The sequence below is a fragment of the Echinops telfairi genome, unplaced genomic scaffold (assembly GCF_000313985.2).
Source record: "Echinops telfairi isolate 266 unplaced genomic scaffold, ASM31398v2 ScPeMD7_12;HRSCAF=54, whole genome shotgun sequence".
Lineage (NCBI taxonomy): Eukaryota > Metazoa > Chordata > Mammalia > Afrosoricida > Tenrecidae > Echinops > Echinops telfairi.
In genome coordinates, this window is record NW_022103909.1 from 9,989,849 (window position 1) to 10,014,760 (window position 24,912).

A 24,912-nucleotide genomic window follows, 5' to 3' on the forward strand; every position below is an offset into this window, starting at 1 on the left:
CCCATTGAAATTATTTTTTTAAATGGAAAAAAATAGAAGAAAGAAACTGTCAGGATGGTGGGTCGTGATTTAGACAACCAGGCTCATGACTAGGCTCCCGACTGCTGACTAACTGGATTAGTTCAGGCAAACCCTGGAGCTTGTGTGTAAAATACCCTTGCATATGACCCAAAACGATATTTGGACCTGTTGAGAGCAGTCCATGGAGAAGGACATCATGCTTGGTAAACCAGGGGTGGTGGGAAAAAGGAAGGTCCTCGGCAAGATGGATTAATAGCGTGGCTGCAGCAATGGACCAAGCATAAGAGCAACCGTGAAGGCGGCGCAGGACTGTTCTGTTGTGCATGGATCGCTGAGTCCACCTGTCTGCACAGCGCCTAACGCCAGCAGGACCAAATGACGCCCATGATTCTCTAATGTTACTAAAGCCGCCTGCCTAAAAATGGCTCTTCGTTATTTTTTATTAAAGGCATGAGTTTAAAGTCCCTGTTTTAAATACTAGGGAAGATAAGCCTTTCTACTCTCTTGCAAACTTCGTCTTGGGGACCCGAAGAGGCAGTTTTTTGCTGTCCTATCAGGTCACTGTGAGTCAGAATTGACTTGATGTCACAAGTGTGGTTGTTTGAGTTTGGTTGTATAAGCTTCCATGATTTTTCAATGCCGACATAATTTCTATTTTGATTTGTTCTTTAGCTTTATCATTGTATTTACCGAAGGGCATAGGGGAGCCCATAGAAATATTTCATATCTCTCACAGTGGCGATTAAAAAACAAGCAAATCATAGCTTTCAAATAGATTCTAACTCACAGCAACCTGGTAGGCTGAATTACAACTGCCCCATAGAGGTTTCCAGGCTTTAATTTTTATCGAGGCACACTGCCACGTCTATCTCTCATGGAGCAGCTAGTGAGTTCGAACTGCCCACATTCCTGTTAAAAGCCAAGTGCTCAACCACTGACCCTACAGGGCTCCTCACTGTCATTAAAAGTGGTTAGAAAGGACTGGCCTATCTGACCCGAGGAGAGGATATATGAAATATGAATAACCAGCCTGAAACTATCATTCTTAGCAGTGCATCGGAATCTATTTAGCATCCTCTAGAAAACTGACCACAAGGAGAGCCATCTTCTTAGTCTGAAACTTCCCCAGGGAATTTAGAATGTCCTCAGAGTATCTTCAACATTGAACTTAAGAAAAAAAAAAGTTTACTTTAAATTGAGTGAACGTTTAGGGAGCAGATCAACTTTCCATTCCATATGTTTTTTACATCTTGTTTCATCTCACTGATTGCAGTTTCCACAATGAAACATCATGGATCCTCTGTCCTCCCTGTGTTTCTTGTTTCATTTCTTGTTTTTTCCCCCAACCCTTTGTTCTTGGGTAAATGCTGTCCTTTGGATTTCCAATGGTTGGCGATTCTACGGAAAGCATACCTCCCTTAGTGCTTCCCATAAAGACCTGTCTATTGGGTGGTTGAAAATTAAGTCATGGGGTAAATTCCTTTTCAGTCCTGAAGAGTGACTAAGGGTCATAGTCATTGGACTTCCATCAGTTCCTACCCAGTCAAGAAGCCTGTTTTTGTTGTGTTCTTTTCTGACTTGAGTTTTGTTCCACATGTTTATCACACTCTATTCAGGATTTTCTAATAGGAAGCCATCTGGGGCAGTTGTTAGCTGTAGCAGGGCGCCATCTAGTTCTTCTGGTCACAGTGTTCATGTGCTCCTCTAGTTCATTGGTCCAAATGTTTCCAGGAATCGCTGATTTCCATCACTCTCCTTTCCTCTGTTCAGGGAGGGACCAGCAATTGTACCTTAGGGGCTGCTCATGAGCTTTGAGGCCCCTAATCATGACTCACCACAGCAGAATATGAAACACTGCCTTCGGGACTATGTTATGGCTACTGACCCAAGTGTTCCCTGAAACTATGGGGCTGGACCTCTAGACTCAACTACTCACTCCCTTGAAGTGCTCTTTATGCCTAAGAAGTTTTCATAACTTGAGCCCCGTATTCTCCTGCATATGCATGGATATAGTTGCAGCAAAATCAAATACTCTTTTTCAAGTCTGTATATATTTTTAGGTATACTCCCTTTGTTCCTCTCATAACCTTGTATCCATTTCTACCCATGTATATCTTCTCATATTCTTCTTATTGTGTCAACATTCTTTTTTTTTATGTTCTAACTGTTTAACTTCCATCTACTTAATCCACCTGCCCCTCAACCTTAACATCTACACTTTAAAATTGACCCTTTGGTCCTATATAATTTTTAAAAGTGGAACACTATAACAAAGGTGACAAAAAGTCTCTCAGGTAAAGTGTTGCTAAGTTTCCAGGCAAACTTCAAGGGACAGGTTCTACTGAAGGTCTGAAGAGAAACTCAGAGCCACAGGCTCTGAGAAGAAACCTCTAGCCTCAATAGGTACAGGAGTGCTTCCAAAATCTCTTGAAGGAAGTTATAAAGAATATTCCCAAGGGTCAAAAACATCCTAAAACTGGTGGTCAGGCATTTAAATAACCTTTCTATGTAGCCTGTAAACAAAATAAATAGGAATAGTTTGTTCTGAAATTAATACCATTTTTTCCCCTCAAAACACCATGGCTATTTAATTAAACTCAGCTTTTATTTGTTTTTCTGCCCTGTGCCCTGAAATGGTGAATTTCACTCTCAGTAACAGCGACCTTAAAGGAAGTGCCCTTGTAAAGTCAGGTCAATTGAGATTTAAAATACTGTCTACCAAGAGTCATCCTATCCATTTTTTTAACCACTCAACCTACTTGCAAGAATCATATATGAAAGAGAAAATAAACACACTCTAAATCTGTTACACAGTGAAATATTTGTAGAATGCAATTTTCGTAATTATTTTGCAGAGCACTAAGAATTGCTTTTCAGAAAATATCACTTCTCTCCAAGTGCTTCTCAACTAGACCAAAGAGTCCTTTTTAACACTTAACTGTGCAATTTTCTCAGATTTGTATTTAGATACTTACTTACTCCAATACTTCAGTGGAAAACTTACTGGTGGTTCATTCTCCTGCTGTTGGTAAATATTTGATGTCATGAAGAATCTCATGCCCTTTGGCTCTTACAAAATCATATTGTGTTTAGTAGATGATTTCTTCTTTCACTCAGCAAAATATTAATGGTAAAACTATAAGGTGTCAGACGGACATGAGGTAGCTTTGGGTATTAAAAAACCTGATAAAGTACGTATTATCTCTTGAGGAGTTTACAAGTTCCAGGAGTTAATAGGCAAGCATTTACATAAATTATAAAAGAGGGGAATAATGCAAACATGCACTAGTAGTGTTGAGAATTATCCAACACTTGATTCTTGAGCCCTTCTTCTGCCCTTCACAACTTCTCCTCTAGAAGATCTCTCTCATAATATCAATGCACATACATCATGTATCTAAATAATTTTGGCTAATATTTGCTTTTGTATGAATATTTTTGAGTGGTGAACCCATACATTGAAAATCCATATTAGGGTATGAGATAAAATGTGAGAAGTTTGTACTTATGCATGCTGAAGTGACGTGATGGAAAGATAACCAGGAGTAGAACTGCCCAGGCAATGCCCAGTAGGTAGATCAATAGATCTGGAGAGATAATGTATATATAAATATGTGTGTGCGTTCACACACACACACACACACACACACACACCCTTTTTTTCCCCTCTTTTACCACAATATGTGCTTTTATTCTATGGGTTCACATTTATTTCAATCTATGGCTTGAAATCTTGTACTAGCTCATTCAAACTAATTCCTTTTTCTTCCCTCCATATACATTAACCATACCAATCATGCAAGCTTACATCCTCCTAAGTTCCCTCTTTCTAAGTCAGTCTTCAACTTTTAAAGTAAAATGTTCTCAAGCAACTATTAGTGCCTGTAGTTTGTTACTTATAACCCTCATTGGCTCACCATTACCCAAAGGATAAAGCAGAAGTAAAACAGTCTCTAACTTGAGACATATTTGAGTTACAAGCAACTACACTTACAGCCAACACCGCATCTTTCTGGGAGAAATGAAGATGCATGCACAGGATCAGAAGACATTTGCTGAGTTATGGGAACTTGCTCCAAGCATTTGAGCAGGAAAACATGATGGGAGACATTGCTGAGGGAAAACTCTGCATGACCAGAATGCTGAATTTAAAATTGGATATCAACAATGTGGAAGAGCTCACAGATGAAGAAGAAAGGAAATTGGCAGGTCGGGACTTAATGGATTTTTGAGGAAGGAATGAAAGCTCCAAAGAGAGAACGACATAACGAGGAAAAGAAAGGAGAGAAATAAAAAGGATCGTGAAAGGATTGTTGTTGTTCTCGTTGTTGGGTGCCATCTGGTCAGCTTGGACTCATAGCACCTGTGCACCGCAGAATAACTAAGACGGCGCCCGTCTGCACCATCTTCCCCGTGGTTCCGATGCCGGTGTGCCCGAGCCCATGGTGCAGGCACTGTGTCAACCCATCTCCTCAAGGCCTTCCTCTTGGCACCGCCCCTCAACTTTACCGAACATGATGTCCTTCTCCAGGGAATGCTTTCTCCTAACAATGTGTCCAAGGATGTAAGATGACGTCTAGCCATCCTTTCCACTAAGGAGCACGCTGCCCTTATTCCTTCCAATACTGCTCTCTTTGTCCTTTTAGCAGTCCATGGTACTGTCAGTACTCTTCTCCAGCACCACAATACATCTGTTAGTAGGTGATCTTCTTTATTCAATGCCCAGCTTTCACAAGCATATGATGCAATGGAGAATACCATGGCTTGGGTTAGGAGCACCACAGTCCTCAAAGAAACCTCCTTGATCTTCAATACTCTAAAGAGGTCTTCCTAAAATATTTGTACTTTTTTCAGTAAATGTGTTATTTTCTGAACACCGATGTCTTAGCAAAGCTAATACATTAACTCATATCTGAATATATTGCAAAGAAATGCACAAAAACCAAATGGGAGTTTTGAGATTTTTGCTCATTGAAAGTAAATGTTAATACTATTGAACTCACAAACACACTAATCGAAATACCCTGTTTATCTAAAACACACATGGCAAGCATACAAATATCTATTCTTCCCACCTGTCAGTGGCCATTAGTATGGTTTCAAAATGCAAGCATAGATTCTCCTTAAAGTTGAAGTCAGAAGGTGTTTCTTTACAAGGAAACAGCTTCAAAACTGCATTTTACTGAAGTTTCTGTACTAAAACTGAACACAATATTTGAAAACTTCGAAATTCCTTAAAATTTTATGCCTAGTACCAGTACCACAATTTATAAGGCAATATACCTGATGTAATGAAAAGAAGAAAAAGCTATAGCATATAACCACCCCCCCGAAATGCACATACAATTGACACTACATGGTATTAATCGAAAGCTGTACTATTTGCAAACTATCACTGTGAGTGTCCTCAGCAAGAAGGGGTTCCTGTGGACGCTGCAGTGACGTTTCTGACTATGGATTATTGTTTCTTCTGTGGCAGATAGTTATTGTTCCTCTAATGTAGTGGTTCTCAACCTGTGGGTCATGACCACTTTGGGGGTCGAACCACCCTTTCACAGGGGTCGCCTAATACATCCTGCATATCAGATATTTACATGACAATTCATCACAGTAGCAAGCTTACAGTTAGGAAGTAGCAACAAAAATAATGTTATGGTTGCGGGTCCCCACCACATGAGGATCTGGATTAAAGGGTCGCGGCATCAGGAAGGTTGAGAACCACTGCGCTAATGCATTTGGAATGACTCTCTCAAAATTACCTGCAGCTTTCCTGACGACCCCTCACTGTCTCCTGTAAGAACTGTAGCCTTTCCTTGCTGAATCCTTAGCTCCTCCTGCTACCACAGCCACCAACTGCACCACCAGATCCATAACCACCAGCACAAAAACCGCTTCTTCCACCAAACAACCCCCTTTTCGTTGGTCCGATTTAATTGCCCTTGTCCACTGTAATTTCTAAAATCAGTTACAGCTATAGTTCCCACCACCACCACTTACCATTGCCAACATTTCTTCCTCCATTGGAACCATCCTATCCTCCACCATTGCCACCATAGCCACCATCTTGGTTTCCACATCCTGATCCGCTCCACCATAGCGCCCTCTAATTCTGTAACCAGGACCACCGCCACAGTGGCCACCATTGCGTCCGAAGATACCTACTGTCATCCCCAATGACCTCTGCTGCTACCACGATGCCTCCTCTTTCACTAAAGTTTCCACCGCAACCCACTAGTTTACCAGATCCACCTCCACGGCCCCTCTGTGATCCAGCAGACTGCACCTCTTGTCTTTTTGAACTACCATTATACCCATTAATAGTATGGCATCTGACCTGCAGTTTTATCAACTACATAATAATCTTCAAAAGTGAGAAAAAGAATATCCTGTCTCCCACTCGGCTTGTCTTCATGGTTTCAATCTTGCCATACTTTTCAAAGTAGCCTCTCAAATTATATTCTCCTGTGTCATTTTTGTGCCGCCAACAAACATTTTCTTCGCTGTTAACTGGGCACCCGGTTTGAACAGAACCTTCTCTAGAAACGCCTCTCTTTGATTCCACTGCACACCCATCTGCCTTGAGTGGTCAGGTCCTTCTTCAACCCAAGAGGTCAGTCACAGAACCAAGGCCCCTGAGAGGTTTTGTTGGGAGCTTTCATCCACACCCTATCTGTGCGTGTTCTACCTTTCCCAGAAGGTGCTCTTAAAATAGCATATGTAGTTTCACAAGTCAGACCACCAATAGATAGTTTCCATTGGGTCATTAACCTCCATTGTGAGACTGGACTTGCCGCTTCCATCCGGAGTTCAATATTTTGACATTTCTACTTTTTAAGCTCACATTTATTCTACTAATTGTGGGTTTCTCTATACTCGATCTTAGCCAAAAGGCCGAGAAGTGATACAATTTACACTTTTATTGTGAGTTTCTCTAAGGAACTAAAAATTTTTATAGATCTTTGAACACCTTTCCTTCTGTCCTCTGTTCTGAGCCCCTGATACACACTATGGATGAGTCCATAAGTTTTTTGAAATTAACTTAATAACCTGAGTTCATATCTTGATGCGTACCCCTGAGAAAACAATTCTCCAGTGCTACCCTGGAGAAAACAATTCTCATTCATTATCCTGCCCTTTCAAACTTTGGGGGCCCTCCTGTCTCATCTGTTCCTGGAAGCTTTTGCCTATTATTCTGGTCTACACATTGATCACTTTCTGATGTGAACTCCTATAATGTTTTCTTCCTTTTTTGTGTGTGCCTTACTTACGTAGCACCACATGTTTTAATTCTTACATGCCTTATCTATATCTTCCTCAATCTTTCAAAGGAGGTAGGTGGGTGTGAGACATAGCTACAAATCAAATACATATGGAATGAATTAAAGAGATACAGAAAAATCAAATGACAAGACATCAAATGTTCAATGCAACTTGGGATGAAATTTCCCTCAGAAGGAAATTTCCTTTGCAACTGACTTCTTATATTCTGTAGCAAAGGAGCCCTGGTGATACAACAGATTAAGCAATTGGATTGTTAACTGTGAGGGTTCAAACCCATTGGATATTCACAGGAGAAAGATGAGGAAAGATGGGGAATGATAGGGAACAGTATTTGCTTTGTCTCAATGGGTTACTGTGAGTCCTAATCAACTCAGTGGCAGTGTAGATAGGCATTCTAAGGAAGAAGTAATCACTTGATTTAATTAAGGAGGGATTGAAATAATCTGGACTGTTAGACCTGGAGAGGGAAGCACAATCAGGGCAAAGAGGGCCATTGACATCTTAGGAAAAGTATGTTAGGGTCAGGGTCAAAGTTACGCGGTCTTTATTCTGTGATAGCGTTCATCCTTAGACTCCTGGGAGACAAAACAGCCAAATCTTGAGGGCACCAAACAGAACCTCCTGGAGTGTCAACTACATTTGACCATGGGATTCACTGACGACATTCAGTGTTGAGATTTGATTAGTCCCACATGGCCTTTAGATTGGAAGGTTCTTAGGGTGGGCTGGGACAAAAAGAAGTCCGGAGGCAGAAGGGTCCAACGGAGATTATTTTACACTAATACGCAGGGAAGTCAAGGCTAAACGGTGGCAGAGAAAATGAAGAGGAAGAATCAGAACACAAAAGACATAGTGGAGAAAAATAAAGAATCTACTGACTTGGTTGGCTCACTGGGTGTTGGGAAAGAGAACAGAAAGTTAAAGGGCCCTACTTTGGGGTCACATCTTCCACTTCTCTTTGTATTAATCCATTGCTGTCAAGTGGGTTCCAACTCAGCGTGACCCTACAGACAAAGGAGAACAGTCTCGGCATTTCCAAGGTCACCTTCACAGAAGCGGGTTGCCAGATCTTTCTCTAGCAGAACAGCTGGTGGGTTTGAACCGCTGATCTCTCTGTTAGCAGCTGAGGGCTTTAGTATTGAGGCAGTAGGGCTCTTGTTTTTTTTAATTTTGTTAGACACATAGCTTTGGTGTTTGAGACTCAACTTTTCCCTCCTTTTTATTTTAAGACTGCTCAGCTCCCCACCCCCTGTAGGCCCCCGCCCTCCTACTAGTGTCCTTAAGTTCAGAGACAGGCATAGGCCAATCCAAATGTCTCGTGATTCCCCCAGAAATTTGAAATGTAGCCTGACAACCAGAGGTTGGTTCTCCTTTTGTGGGGTCCATAGGGGTTCATGTGAGAGAGAAGCTGAAAGGGTTGCTTTTCCATGAGGAGGGGGGAAAAGGCAGAAATGAGAGTGAAACAGAAAGCGGAAGTGACAAGTGAAAAATGGCAGGAGAATAAGGCTACGACTCAGTTCTTTGTGACATGTCAGCATCCCCTGTGATGTGTCCCTAGGATGGAGCTGCAGCCCTTCTCTTTAATTCTGGTGGACACCCTTATAATGCAGGAAGATATCATTTCTTTTGATGAAACGAGGCTGGCAGGGCCATTGTGACTTGTAGCCAAATTTGTCCAAACTGATACATTCCTCAACGCAAGCTCTCCTTCTCCTGTCAGATGGTTCCCTGGCTCCAATCTGAACGGCAATTTTCACTGGCTTTCAATTCGTATGTGAGCTCTACCATCAAGAAAGCCTTTCCCTGCCCAGTGCCACTGGCTCTACCGAATAAATCCTGGCTATCCCTCCGGTGTTCCATCTTTCGTTTACTTAGCTCTTTTCGAGTGACCCATAATCTCAATCAATTGGACTGCCGTGTGTCTCCCTTCAGAGTCCTGGATGACTTTTGAACTTATTAGGAGCAAGATGAAAACTTACATAAAAAGAAATTGGCAGATGGTTGTGGGCAACAAGGAATATTATGTTTTTACTACTACAAATTTAAGAAGATTCAAATAGTGGTTTAATCTACTGCTTATCTCTTCAACTCCATGGTGGGCTCAGAAAAAAACAACAGTAGGACATTTGACCAAAGTGCCTTTTTGTCGCAGGAAAACTATTAGCGGGGAGTATTGGATGAAAGAAGATCGAAATCGCTCTTTTAGAAAACCATGCATGACGCCTTATTGGCAAGGGGCTACCCGTTAGATTGTACGGCTGTCGACAGACGGTGCTGCAGCTCATCAGGGTGACCTCGATGCTGCCAGTGCTCTCTGCTTCTAAGTCAGTGCTTTCTCCACCCTGCCCACTCCACTGGAGAGACACCAAACAAAATACATCCAGTTTCCGATGATCTAATTATAAAATGCGATTTTCTGTTTGCAAATATATTTTTTACAGCCTACACCTTGATATGTGAACTGATCGTCCATTAACACTGTGACACGGTCAGGAAACAGCTTGAATCCCACACTCAGGAGGCATTACCTGCCCCCCCAAAGATGGTTCTTTTCTGAGACACCACAGAATATCGTCTGTAAAGACCTGTCCTTGCCTCCAGAGATAAGAAAAACAATCTGCTATGTCATGAAATCTCCCATCAATTCAGAATACAAAGGTATTTCCTTTGCCTTCGGCAGTCGTAGCGCTTGTTCTAGTGTCTTATCACACCTCAAGAAGGGAAAAAAACCAACATTGCCTCGTGAGAGCAATAAGAAAATGCCTAGCAAATGGATGGACACTTACGGAGCAAGATAAAGTGCCAAGCAATAGCTAATGTCTTCTTCTCACCCACTCAAAAGAATACTGTTAAGACCCAAAAGCATGTGCACCAGATTCCCCGAGTAACACAGGTTTGTGCTGTACCATTGTGCAAGCAATCTGTTGCTAAGCAGGGTGGCCATAGTGTTTACATGAAAATGGAATGATCTCTGGTGAATAATGAAAGAAAGTAATGATTTCTATAACCAGAAAAAGCATTTTTTTTTTGCACCATTCCATTTCAACGATCCTAAAACTCTGAGTTACTTCCCCAGTTATTTCCCCTGCTTTGCTGGCTCTCTATCGTCCACTTCTCTGCAGATTTCCATTACTAAACGGCAGGGTTTTTTTCCCCCCTAATGTTGTTGTTATTGTTGTTTGTGTTTTTCTGTTTGTTTGTTTACATTTTACCTTGAAACCTGGGGAGAAAACACCAGCATGAAATGACATTTTGGAACTCCCCTCCCACAGTCGCACTGTTGAAAATATCATCAAAGAATGGCCCATGATGAGCAGCTATCCGCTATGCAGTCCTCTCTCCTTCTGGAACCCAAGTCTGTGGAGGGGTTGTGCTTCTTAGAGCAGCGCTTCTCAACCTCCCTAATGCCGCAGCCCTTTAATACAGTTCCTTGTGTCGTGGTGACCCCCAACCATAAAATTATGTTTGTTGCTACTTCATAACTGTAATGTTGCTACTGTTATGAATCATCATGTAAATATCTGATATGCAAGATGTATTTTCATTGTTACAAACTGAGCATAATTAAAGCACAGTGATCAATCACAAGAACAATTTGTAATTATATATTGTGAAATGTTTATTTCTAATTACAAATAAATGACATTTTGTCTTGAAGCATGGTGTAGCATGGGTAACAGTAACTGCATGTGGGCGGACCCGCCTGGAGACGGACAGAGGAGCGGTGTCTTGGTTCCTAAGACCATCGGAAATATGTGTTTTCTGATGGTCTTAGGTGACCCCAAAGTGGTCGCGACCCACAGGTTGAGAACCACTGACCTAGAACCAAGTGTAAGCATGCTACAGAGAGAGGAGAGGAATGCAAAGACACTTACTTGCATCACAATAAGAAGGTCAAAGACCAAGATGAAAGAAGCCAGGAACGCTCTGGAAACTTCATCACTGGGCAAAAATCCCCGATTCAGCTTGTCCCAGCTGATCCAGTCAGTCGTGATGACAAGAACTACTACGGAAGTCAGAGTAAAGAGAACCGTCCTGCAAGAAACAAGCCATTTATTTTAGAATGTTAGAAATCTATAGCAAGTGTCTAACACCGGGCATCTGTAGTGAGTGCATAATGCACTCACTATATTAAATTGTATTTATATTAAAATACATTTCAGTGGAAACAAGAAATGAGAGAAAAAGAAACGGGAACATGTGGAAATGTTATCACTTAAAAGAACGCATGCCCATTTTGCCAATTAACAAATTGCTTTCGCCCAGGGTGTATCCCAAGGCATAGTTACCAAATAGAGGATGAGAAGAGAAGTACATTAAGTGCTTTCTTTCAAAAGCAATTTAAAAATGAGATAAAATGCATTTCTGCCAAATGCACTTCCCTGAAGAACATTAAGAAAATGATTATGAACAAATAATTAACAACAAAAAGATGACAAGGAACTCTGGTTAGTGTACTATGAATCCCAAAGGGAATACTGGTGGGTGGCTCGTGTTACATGGAGCTTGTTTAACTGTGGGTCACAGACATGCATGTGTAGGAGCAAAAGGTAGATGCTGAAAGGTGGGATCTTGTATCCTCTTACAGAAGAGAGGGACAGCTGGATTTCTGGGTTGGGGGCAGCGCAGAACAGGAGCGACAGGAGTCCTGGGTTTGGAGGGTGGGTGGTAAGTGGTGGGGTCACTTCTTCCTTGGTGTTGTCACAATTCCTGTTGCCTGAGGAGCTTCACAGAGGTGCCATCTCTATCTCCCAGAGGATAGTCCCTTTGCCCCATGGGACAAATAAAATAGGTGCCTCGTGGACTAGTGACCTTTTGTTATGTCTGATCTTTCTTTCTTTGCCACAAGTTATGAGAAATTTGAAATTGTGTCTTTATAGCCCTAACATCTTGCATAATTGTATGCAGGTGAAATTCAATAAATGCTTGCTGAAATGGTAACAATTATCAGGTTTTGTTTTTTGTAAAAATCAGGAAATACTTCAATTAGTCTTTGATGTTAATGTTCAATGTATATCTGAAACATGGACATTGGAAATGAAATCTGTCAGAGAATTATCTACAATACTATTGGTTTCTGTTCTTAGAGGCATATTGGTATCTGGATAGTGTTTGATTTACATATAGGAAAATTACAACAATTACATTGAAATAAATTTAATCAGAAGCAAAAGAGAAAAGAACTGGTAAGTGAAAGGGAAACACATGGAAATGCTATACTTTAAAATAATGCACACTAATTTTGGCAATTGAATTATATACATCTTCTAATAATTTACATAATATCATCATTTAAAAAATTAATATTGATCATTCTAGCATTCTCATTGTAAATTTGCACAATCTAAATTTATAAGGCGATACTTTGGGATCCCTTTTCATTAACATTTTATTTGAAGGATGGAGTACATTGTTATGAACCACTCCTCCATCTGAAGAAATTGCCTCATGAAAACCTTGTGAATCCCAGTGAACTCTTTATGAATAGGAGAGGTGAAATAGGGCTGGAAGATGGGATCCTGAGGTCAGAGGACACTGGAGGTATGACTGGGGAAGAGCTGCCTTGTCAACGTGGAGTTGACCTGAATGGCATGGATGGAATACAGTTTTCAGGGCTGATGTGGCACAACTCTAAATGAGAAGAAACAGTTGCAAAAGTTCACTACTAATAAGAGTGTGAACTACACGAGGCATGCACTAGGAAAATTGAAAGTCTTAACAAATTAGAAATACATAAAGGTAGATATTTGTGAACTGAAATGGCCTGGTATTGGCCATTTTGAATGAGATAATCACATGGTCTATTATGACAAGAATGAGAAATAGAGGAGTTCTGTCAAGGTCATCCACAAAACAATAACATTTCATAATCTATTCTGAAGTCAAAGCTGTCAGTGATAGAATACCATGTGTACACCTACAAGGAAGACCAGTTAGTGTGACTGTTATTCAGATTGACACACAACCACAAAGGCCAAATGAGAGGAAACTGATTTTTTTAAATCAACATTGGAAATCTAAAATTGGTCAGATGTGCAACAAAGGGCATTGGCATTTATGGTGATTGCAATTTGAAAGCTGGAAGCAAAGAAGGAGTTGTAATTGGAAAGCATAGCTCTGATGTTAGGAACGACAGTGGAGACTTGTGTAATAGAAGTTTGTGAGAGCAGCGGCTTGTTGGGGCACCATCAAGTTGGCTGTAGATCATGGGATCCATTTGTACAATAGGATAAAACACTGTGTGGACAGCCTCACAATTGTTGTTATGCTTGAGCCCACTGTGGTAAGCATTGTGTCAATCCATTTCATTGAGGAGTTTCCTATTTTTTGCTGGCTTTCTACTTGACTAAACATGATATCCTTTTCCATGGACTAGTCTTTCCTCTTGACATGTCCAAGTAGGTGAGTCAAAGTGTTTGTCATCCTATCTTCCAAGACTAATGGCTTATTCATTGCAAACACACTTTTTCAATGTCATGTATATACATGGGCCTCACTGGATGGAAAATATGGGGATCAAATCGACTACGTCTGTGGGGAGAGAAGCTGTAGAAACTCATTATCAGTTAGAACAAGACCAACTGCAGAATATATAGATCTTCAATTGCTCATTTTCAAGTATAAGTTTAAGCTGGAAATAAATTAAAACAATTCCATGAGGGAAAATTATCTCCTATAGTATATCCCCCCTGAATTTAAATATCACCTCAAGAACAGATTTGACACATTGAACACTAATGACTGAAAACCTGATGGGTTTGGGGATGATGTCAAAGAATCTACATTAAGAAAGTAAAAGGTTATTAAAGAAAGAAAGAAAAGCCCAATTTATGTCAGAAGAGGCTTGCTTTGAAATGTAGTGAATACTAACAAAATAAATCATGAAATAAAAGAATTGGACAGAAGTTTCCAAAGGTCAGCTCAAGAAGACAAAGAATTATAATAAAACAAAGAAATGCCTAGAATTATAAGGCCAAAAAGGATGAGTCTGCTTGACATTTCTCCATGTGAAATAAGTGGGGGGAAAATCAAGCCTCAAAATGCAATATTGAAGATTCTACAGATAAAAGATGGAAGGATGTATGAAGCATCAAATGAACATGGAAGGAATCAACAGTCACTGCATCAAAAAAACTGATGGATGAGCAGCTACTTCTGGAGAAGGTGTCTGAGGAATTGATAACATTGAAGGAAGTCCAAGCTGCAATGAAGACAGTGTTGAGAAATAAGGTTCCAGGAATCGACAGATACCAACGGAAGTGTTTCAACAAATGGATGCAACGCAGAAGAGGCTCTACTCATTGATGTCAAGAAATGTGGAAAACCTTGACAAGCAATTGAAAGAGATCTGTATTTGTGCCCATTCCAAAATTAGGTGATCTATGTGGAAAATATTGAATAATTTCATTAATATCACACATCAGTAAAACTTTGCTCAACATAATTTTAAAATGTTGCAACATTACACAGAATAGAGAACTTCCAGAAATTATGCTGGATTCAGAAGAGGCTTTGGAAGAAGTGATATAATTTCTGACATCAAATGAATCTTGGCTTAGACCAGAGAGTGCGAGAAAGATGCTTACCTTGCAAGTATTTGACTGCATGAATCATAACAAATTATGGATCACATTGGGAAGATTGGGAATTCTAACTATCTAACTGTGTGCATGTGTGACTTGTACCCAGATCAAGATCCAGACATTAGGATATAATAAGGGACATCAACTCCAAACACACTGCCATGGAACAAATCCTGACTCATTGTGAGCAGCTTGGACCTAGTAGAATGTAGGTCTCTGAAACTGTAAGCCTTTATGGAAGAATATCACATCATTCTCTAAGGAGCAAATGGTGGCTTAGAACTGTTGACCTTGCACTTAGCAAATCCCAAAACACCAGTACTCCTCATAGGAATACTGCCTGGTTCAAAAGAAGGAAAAGTGTGTGACTGGGCTGTATCCTTTCACCATGCTTATTTAATTTGTCCAGTGAACAAATAATCTGAAAAGCTGAACTAACGAAGACAAATTGGGCCTCAGGCTCGGAGGAAAGCTCATTAATAACCTGCAATATGCAGACGGCGTAGCCTTACTTGCTGAAAGCCAAGAAGACTCAACGCACTTATCTGTGCAGGTCAGAAACTACAGCGTGCAGTAGGGATTACCCCTCAAATAGAAAGAAATCAGAAATCATCAAAACTGGGCCATTAAGTGGCATCATGATAAACAGAGAAAAGATCAAGTTGTCAAAGATTTCAGGTCACCTGGATACAAATCTGTACGTATCGCACAGAGTGAGCTTGCTGAAAAGGACCTTTTGGCCATGTTAAAAAATTAAAATGATCACTTGGAAGATGATGAAGTACCTAATGAATGCCATGGTATTTTCATACGCCTCACATGCCCGTCAAAGTCAGAAAATGAATAAGGTGCAGAATCCCGAATGTACCACCAGAGTGCCAGAAAAATGAACAAATCCATCTTGGAAGAGTCAACCAGGATGCTCCTTAGAAGTAACGGTGGTAATGTTTTCTCTCACCTGTCTTGAACATGTTACAAAGAGGGAACTACTGAAACAGGACATCACCCTTGGTAAAGTGTAACGTCCTCCATGAGACCCATGCAGTAGCTGCAATGATGGGCTCAGACAGAGGAATGGTGGTGAGGGCGGCACAAGGCCAGGTGATGTTTCACTTTGTTGTACAGAATTGGACTCAACTAGATGGCACCTCACAGTCACAACATACTTTGATATATGTTGGATCTAGTGAAAACCTGATTATAGTTTTTTCTCTCTAATGATTAGAAAAAAGGAATTATTAAATCCATTGTTTGAAAATAAACTCCATTAAACATGCAGTTTATTAAAATTGCCAATTTCACAAACAAAATTTGACTCGATGCCTCCAAAATTTAAGTCACATATTATCTATAATTAGGAGTCCTGGGGGTGTAGTGTTTATGAGTTGGGCTGCAATCCACATGGTCAGCAGTTTGAAACCACCAGCAGTCTGAGGGAGAAACACTGGGCTTTTTATCCAGTAAACAGTCTTGGAAGCCCACAGGGGGTCGCTATGAGTCAGCACTGACTGGAGGCAGTGAGTTCGGGTTTGTTCTTATCATTAAGAATACTTTTTATGTATATTTTTTTAATTTAAGAGAACTAAATGAATATAGGAAAATTTCTAAATAAGTATTATAATTGAGCAAAATTTCCAATATTATTAAATCAAGCATAAAAATCATGGAATTTGAACACTTTCCTCCTCCATCTTGTCATTTTGGTGGGCTTTTTGTGAGAACCTAAACAAATATGAATGGAATTATCACATTTTTTGTCAAGATAGAGAATAACCAACTCGGTAAAGAAGAGATAAATATACACTAAAGTTTATTTAGATAATAAGTGTAGCCTCATTACTTTAGTTATTGCAAATGTGTTTTTCAGAAGGATGCTATGAATATATACGACAGGGCTTCAAAAAGCTTGTGGAAAAATGGAACGAAAGGATAAAAAAAATAAACTTGATTTCTTAACATGCTCCAGGAAGGTCAAGACACTTGCAGGAAATCTAAGTTATCTGGTTCGTCCTACAGCGCTGACAGCTCTGTTTACTTAACCAGGTCAGTGGCAGTACAGTGGTTTTCATGCTACTAACTGAAAAGGGTATATTTTAAAGAATTTTAGGGTACAAAGAAGTCAGAAGGAGCCAAATTAGGACTGGAGGTGTATGCCTAATGATTTCTCATTGAAACTCTTTAAATGTTGCCCTTGTTGCTGAGAGGATTGAACAGGGGTATTGTCTTCGAGGACAAAGATTCTCTGGTAAAATTTTCCCGGGAATTTTTCTCCTAAAGCTTCGACTAACTGACTTTCTGAAAACAGTCGCATAATAAGTAGCTGTTCTTTGACCCTCCCAAAAGCCAAGAAGCAAAATGTTTTCAGTATCCCAAGAACCTGATGTCATGGCTTTTGCTCCTGATTGGTCCACTTTTGCGTCGACTGGACGGCTTCCAGCCCTTGAGTTTTGTTTTATCTATGCTATATTTTCAGGAAAACACTAGTAAAGCCATATTTCATCTCCCATTACAAGTCTTCCAAGAACTATTTCAGGATCCTAGGCCCCGTTGATGAAAACGCCCATTCATGTTTCTGCTCTTGTCTGCAGCTAGACTGGGTGCAGAGGTTTGGGTGCCCATTGAGCAGAGAATTTTATTTATTTATTTTTTTTCATTCAAATTGTGTCAGCAGACCCAGTTGAGATGTCCGTGGTGTTGGCTATTGTTTCTCTGTTAATCATTGGTCTTCCTCAGCTTTTTCAAGGAGAAGATTAATTTCCCTCCTGAAAATGGATGCAGAGGGCTTGCTGCCACGGGCTTCATCTTCAGTACCCGCTCATCCCTTTTCAAAACGAGTTATCCATTTGCAAATGGTTGACTTCATGGGGAACTGTCCCCATCGGCTTTTTGTCAAACAGTTGTAAAGTAATTTCACTCTTCTTCTACCCAAACTTCATCGTGCATTTGACGTTTGCTCTTGCTTCCGTTTTAGCAGAATTCAGGTTACCCTCGCAGGGAGTTTTTCAAACTGATGTGTTATCCTTCTTAGGGCCTTCCATGTGGACCCTGTTCAGACATCAAAATATTCATTTTGATGAATTTTCAGACAAGCTAGTGTGAGCTCATTTTGATGAATATTTTAAAACGCTTGCATATTTTTTTTCATAATATTCATTTTCTAGGAACTTTTTGAAGTCCTCCTGGTATAATGCCTCAGGTAGATTCTCAGTCAGATGCATGGGGATGGCTATGTAGGTTGATGGATAATTGGGTTCCGATTCTCTCGCGTCTCCTTTCTTAACTTCTAGCTTCTTCTGTAGACCCATCCCCCAGCTCTATTATCCAACACTACATGGTTAAGCCCTATGGAAACAGATACCAAGCACCTTGTTCCAGTTCTATGGTAGCATTCTTTAATTTGTTAGACCCTTCTTTATGCAGTATAGTTTTTACTATCACCCCTACACTTTTCCTGAGACACCTGGATTCTCTCTCCCTCTGTGTGACAATAGGTGATTACGTGGGAAATGCTAGTCAGTTCATATTTCAGCAGTCTAAACATACAGACTGACACTATAAAATCAGACACCCACTCAGAGGCACATTTTTCAGGTGCCCAAATCCCAAACTTCATTTATGACAATATTTTCAAAGGAGTTATTCTTATTCATGTGAATATTCTCCTTGTGAATAAAGTCATTAAAATTAATCATTAAAATGTCCTATTATAATTTGGCACATACCTTGGTACATAGACTTTATCAAGAATGCCTGCTGTGTGCAGGCTTCTTGAGCCCAGATCTTCACTGATTCACCTCTTGGATGTTTTATTTATGTTATATATTTAATTTATCCAACATATAATGGTCTTTCCAAGAGCTTCTCATAGGTGTTTTCCTGGCTGTTTTGACAAATAGTATTGCTACAGAACTAAAAAAAAAAGTCACCAGTAACATTTTATTATTCCAAGGGGAAATTAAAAGTGGTATTCTGCCTGATATTTAATATTTAATACTACAAAAGAATAAAAATGGCAGTCATTAAATATGAATGCATACAGCTCAGAGAAAAGCCCTAAAAATAAAGTCTCCAGCACATGGAGAAAAGGCAAGGAAAAATAGGACTAAGATACATGAATTGGACTCATATCTCCTTCAACATCATGCTCAGTGCCTTACCTAGATACAGTTGCAGAAGTCAAGATGCATTTGGCCTGGCTGTCCTAGCCTTTTCTTGAAAAGTAGATAGGACTTTACCATACTAAGGTAATTCAGTCCAAATCACCAGTTTAAAAGAGTCATAATTTAGTGAGTCACGTTATATATTACAACACAAAAGCAGAAAAACACTTGTATGTAAGATTGTTATGAAGGAAATACTAATAGTAGCAAACGACTACTTTATGGTCTTTGTAATGTGGCAGCCACTAGTACCAGTGAGTTACATAACTGCACCTGTGCATAATCTTGAATTTGCAGCGTGGAAACTAAGGCACATAAAGGGTAAACAGCCTACCCTTTGTTACAGACTTCATAAGTGACATAAAATATTTATAATAAAATGACTCAAATACAGGCTGACTTATTCCAATCCGTGTGTATAACCCTTGCCCATATACAGAAAACACATGGATATAACCCTCTTGCCATTCTATCTGTAGCTAAGCATTTATTCTTATATTCATTTTTCAATAGATGTATATATACTATTGGAAAATACTTCGCATTGAAAAGTAAAACTGGCAAGGCTGACAGCGAACAGCTGAAAGGTTAGCTTTGTGGACGTGAGAATGGAGCCTCGGGGAAGCTGGCTCTTGATGTAAAAATCCCTCGGTTGTTATTTAACCAATATGGTTGAAAAGATGTTTACATTCGACTATGATTCTTGGGGAGTTCCAGCTTCTCTTTTTCAGTAAAATCCAATTAAACAATTATCTGGATTATTTTCCATTCAGGCTGCAACCAGAGCCAGCATGACATACTGGTTCATCAATTCCACTCTCCTCTGGTTTCTGGCCACCAGTCAATTGGAAAGAACTCATACATAATTATTAGCTTGAGTGGGTGGTATCTTCCCTTTCATCCTTTCAAATTTCCAGTCGTTTTCTTCCTTCTCCTCAATTATTTATCATACGCCCTAGATTAATATGGATTAGAATGTGAGACAACGAGGGGTGCATAGAGCTTCTCTAATCTGATGGCTCCCGCTCTCTAGCACGGGCGCCTGCAAGCCACAGGAGTGCTGCTAAGGATGTGTGAATTCTTATGCCAACCAAGCATTTTGGGTAAACTGAACAAATCTAATGGTTCTAAAGAGTTTGTGGGGATTTGTGGGTGACACAGGTGGTAAGTGATAGAATCATAAGAAGTTTGATCTATCAGCTTATAGTAAGGCTCACCCACATTTTCTTTTTAGCTAAAGCTTTGTAGAAAGTCTCAACAAATACATAAAGTCGTGACTTCATCTCTTGTTAACATATTAACAATATAACCGTGTGAAAAATCTACTATACACCAAATTAGAGACAGAGTAGCACATGTATATACATCCAGGAAATCCCCACAGCTTGGTTTAACACACAGTCTTTATTGTTCATTCATCTAATAAGTATTTTAAAAATGAATTATGAATGTAAGTAATTCAATTTGTTTACACTGTATTCTTCCATTCATAATAATTTTAAGATTGATTTATTAAAGTATTCCACCACCTATCTGTCAGTTTGCTACACTGTGGTGACTTGTATGTTGCTAAGACGCTACCTCTTACAGGCAGGGTCAGGTCATGCAAGGTAGACTGATTTCCATAGAAGTTTCAGATGAAGATAGACTGAAAATAAAAGCCTAATGATCTACTTCCAAAAATTAGCCAGCGACAATGCTGTGCAGCACACTAATCATGACGATAGCTACAGACTGGGCAACTAAGGTCACCGTGAGTGGCGGCTACAGATGGCAATCACAACCAGTCATCAAATGGCTTGAAAAAGGGCAGACATCAGACACGAAAATAAGTGGTATTAAGTCTGAATTATACTTAAAGGGCTGAATCATTTAGGGTTAATTATCAAATAGTTTCATCTTTATTAAATGAAATCACCACATTTACACTATAAATCATGCTAAACACTTCTCTCAAAACGTGATCAATTTTTCTGTCATACTCAAAAAGCAATTTCATGTGATTTGAGATGATAAATATGATTTTTGTGTGTTTTAACCTATTATCTATGAGTAATGTTCCAAAAAGGTCGCTACCTTGTATTATAATCAGAACACAGTATCCCTTTCTGATCATGGAGAATAAGTCATTTTAAAGTCTTAGAGAAAATAAAAATTAGCTTTATTTCTTGCTAAAACATTCATGTCAAAATATGAGAACTATACTCAAACAAGTCAAATCAAATTGCATAGTTTTTCATAAAAATAAAAATTCTATGAAAATGAAAAGCTTAAGGTTAACACTGCAATAAACTAATGCACGAATTGAGATAGGAAATTCAATTTCATAATGAAGCTATAATGTAGTTTCATATTTCAAAGTGTTAAATACATTAAATGAATTATGGCATGCCAATGAAAATTTTAAATGATTTCATGTGTTATTTTTAACTATATTGTTATGGGGAAATAAAGCAATCAAGTCAAACATAAGCAGAATATGCTTCCCTTCAATTTTCAAGGCAAAACCCATGTCCAGTGCAAACATCCGTTCCACTTTGAACACTAAGTACCATCACACTGAAGTCACAGATGGCCATGAATGAATGCCAGCACTTTTCATTTTGCTTGTTTTAATTCCCAAAATTGTCATCTCAAATCTGTGAGAAAAACAATCACCCCTCAAGTCCTCTAGCCAGACCATCAGAAAATATGTGAGTGCATCCACTCTCTCAGCCCAGCTGGTAAAGCCAAAGTTGCTCCTTAGGAAGCCAGGAAGGATAAGGGTTGGTTCCCTTCTGGTCTCTTACATTTAAGATCAGGATGTACCAAGGGGCTCACAGATAGCGTTTGCCAAGTGTCCTAGTGGAAAACACATTTTCTCCGCATGGCATGCATTAAGTAAATGCCACTGCCAGCTCTCAACCAACCTGAACACAATCAATAGATAGGATGCCTGAGAGAGGAGGTACAGTTATTAACACAGCTTGTTTGCGGCTCTTTGGGGATATGAAGTCTTTAAAGGAAATTATTAAAATGTACTATTGTCTATTCCACCATACATTTAAATGTTATTTATCTTTATATCACTCCATTATTCCACCAAGAAAAGCGCCTGGAACCCAGCAGGTGTTCAAAAAACACCGAACACATTGAAATGAAGAAATAAGGTGGTTACACTTCTTCCTGAATGTCCATAAAACAGTTGAGAAGGGCACCACTGGTCAGCACATTTGACAATGAAGACTGTCATCACAACCTGATGTGGGCCCTGTGTGTCAGAAATCTTGATATATGATAAAGAAAATAATCATATTTTTGTACAATTATTTGGTGACTTGAATTCCTCTACTACGTAGGACTGACCTTTGCTTACAGAGAGGCACGGAAAAGTGACTTATGTAGAGCACAGTCAGTCTTGGTTAGGAGTAGACTTTGTAGATTATGTTTCCTAGTTTTAAGCACTGCTATTGATTGAATTGCGTGCCTATAAAAGATACATCGAAGTCCTAATTCCTGGTACCTGCGAACATAACCTTGTTTAGAAATAGCATCTCTGAGGCTCTGATCAGTTTATTTAATATGAGGTCATACTGGAGGAGAGTGAGTCCTGATCCGGTCTGAGTGGTGGCCTTTATAAAAGAGGAAGGGTGACAGAAGGGTAGCCAGGTGAAGGGAGATCTGAAAGACAAGGAATTCCTCGGGCTACCAGAAACTGGGAGAGACAAGCAAGATCTCCTAGAGACTTGAGCGAGCATATCCCCCCCCCGCCCCAATATGTTGTTTTGGACTTCTAACCTCCAGAATTATGACATTAAGTTTCTGTGGCTTAAAGGCACCCACTTTGTGGTACTTTGTTGTTGCAACACCAGGAAAGTCATACAAGCATACAGTTAAAAACAGGTTAAAGGAAATATAATACCTAGTAAACGGTACAATCTTAAGCATTTGGTCTGTAAGAGTCATTAATGAGTGGCACTGGGGAAGATGTAACATGAATGTGTTGTTGTTAGGTGTCAATGAGTTGGCTCCAGCCCAGTGTCCCTGTGCACCACAGAAGGAAACACTGTCCAGTCCTGCATATCTACGCATTCGTTCCTGTGCTTGAACCCATTGTTGCCACCACTGAGTCAATCCATCTTGTTGACGGCCTTCCTCTTTTTTTTCTGATCCTCTACTTTACCAAGCCTGATCTCCTTCTCCAGGGTCTGGTCTCTACTAGCAACATGTCCAACACATGTGAGACGAAGTCTGGCCATCCTAGCCTTTAAGGAGTGCTTTGGCTGTACTTTTTCTAAGACAGATTTGTTTGTTATTTGGGCAGTCTGGTACTTTCAGTACCATAATTCATAACTACGATTCTTCTTTGGTCTTCTTTATTTAATGCCCAACTTTCATATGCATATGAGATGACTGAAAATACCATGGCTTCGATCAAACACATCTTAGACCTCAAAGTAACCTCACTGCTTTTCTACACCTAAAGAGGCCTTCTGCAGCAGCTTTACCCAGTGCAATGCATCCTTTGATCTCTGTGTTAGTCTGGGTAGACTAGAGAAACAAATCCATGGACACACATATGTGTATAAGGAAACACATATATTTATAAGGAAGAGGTTTATACACAAGAGCAATTGTACATTAAGAAAACATCCCAACCCAGTCCAGCCCAAGGCCATAAATCTGATATTAGCTCATATGTCCAATATCAATCATAAAGTCCTCTTCAGACTCATGAAACACATACAAGGAAGCCAAACGCAAGACCATCACAAGCCAGTGGGTAGAAAGTCTTTGAATCCAGTGGCGTTGTAAGCATCTCAGCACTGGCAGGGGTCTTTCTGTGGCTTCTCCAGCTTCAGAGGTCTGGTTGCATCCATGTGGCTTGTCTTCTGCAATGTCTCCCAGGGAGTAGCAGAGAGAGAGGTGTCTTCCACCTCCAAGGAGGAAATACCAGATTTCACAGAATTCTCAGGAGAAGGCCATGCCCACAGAAGTCTCATTGGCTATCTCCAGATTGACAGACTAGGCTCAACCCCTCACACTCTTAACCCTTAAATTGACACCAGATTAGGTGACTACCCCAATCTCCTTACTGCTACTTCCATGAGCATTGCTTGCGGATCCAAAAAAGATAACATCCTTGATAATTTCAATCTTTTCTCCTTTTACTATTACGTTCCCAACTGGTCCAGCTGTGAGGACTTTGATTTTGTCTACATTGAGTTGTAATCTATACCGAGAGCTGCAATTCTTAATCTTCATCAGCAAGGGCTTCAATTCCTCCTCACTTTGAGCAAGCAAGGTTATGTCAGCTTCACAAGTTGTTAATAAACTTCCCTCCAATCCTGCGCCACATTCTTCTTCATATAATCCAGTCTCTCTCATTATTTGCTCAGCATAGAGATTGAATACGTATAGTGAGGGGATCCAATCCTGATGGACATCTTTCCTGATCTTAAACCAGTGTGAATTCCCCTTTGCTGTCCACAAAACTGACTCTTGATTCCTATACAGGTTCTTCATGGCAGAATGAAGAGTTCTAGAATTTACATTCTTCAAAATGTCTGGGAATAATCAATATAACACAGGTAAACATCTTTCTGGTAGTCTCTGCTTTCACCCAAGACCCATCTTACAATAGGAATGACATCCCTTGTTCCACATCTTCTTCTGAATCTGGCCTGGACTTCTGGCAGCTTCGTCTCAACATAGTGCTGCAGCCATTGATTAATTATCTTCAGCAAAATTTTAATTACATGTGATATTAATGATAGTCTTAAAACGTGAGCATTCTATTGGGCCATATTTCTTGTCATCAGTATAAATATGTATTCTCCTCATCGGTTGGTCTAGTACAGTGAACCCTCGTTTATCGCAGTTAATTG

General features: G+C 39.9%; 1 protein-coding gene across 1 annotated transcript in view; it reads right to left on the reverse strand.

Annotated features, from left to right (window-relative positions):
* TMEM117 (transmembrane protein 117) overlaps window positions 1-24,912 on the reverse strand; it is a 656,162-nt gene that overhangs the window by 102,723 nt on the left and 528,527 nt on the right. The window contains exon 5 of the mRNA XM_004711523.2: window positions 11,178-11,337. Within this exon, the coding sequence (XP_004711580.1) occupies window positions 11,178-11,337 (160 nt within the window). The remainder of the gene's footprint in view (window positions 1-11,177; window positions 11,338-24,912) is intronic.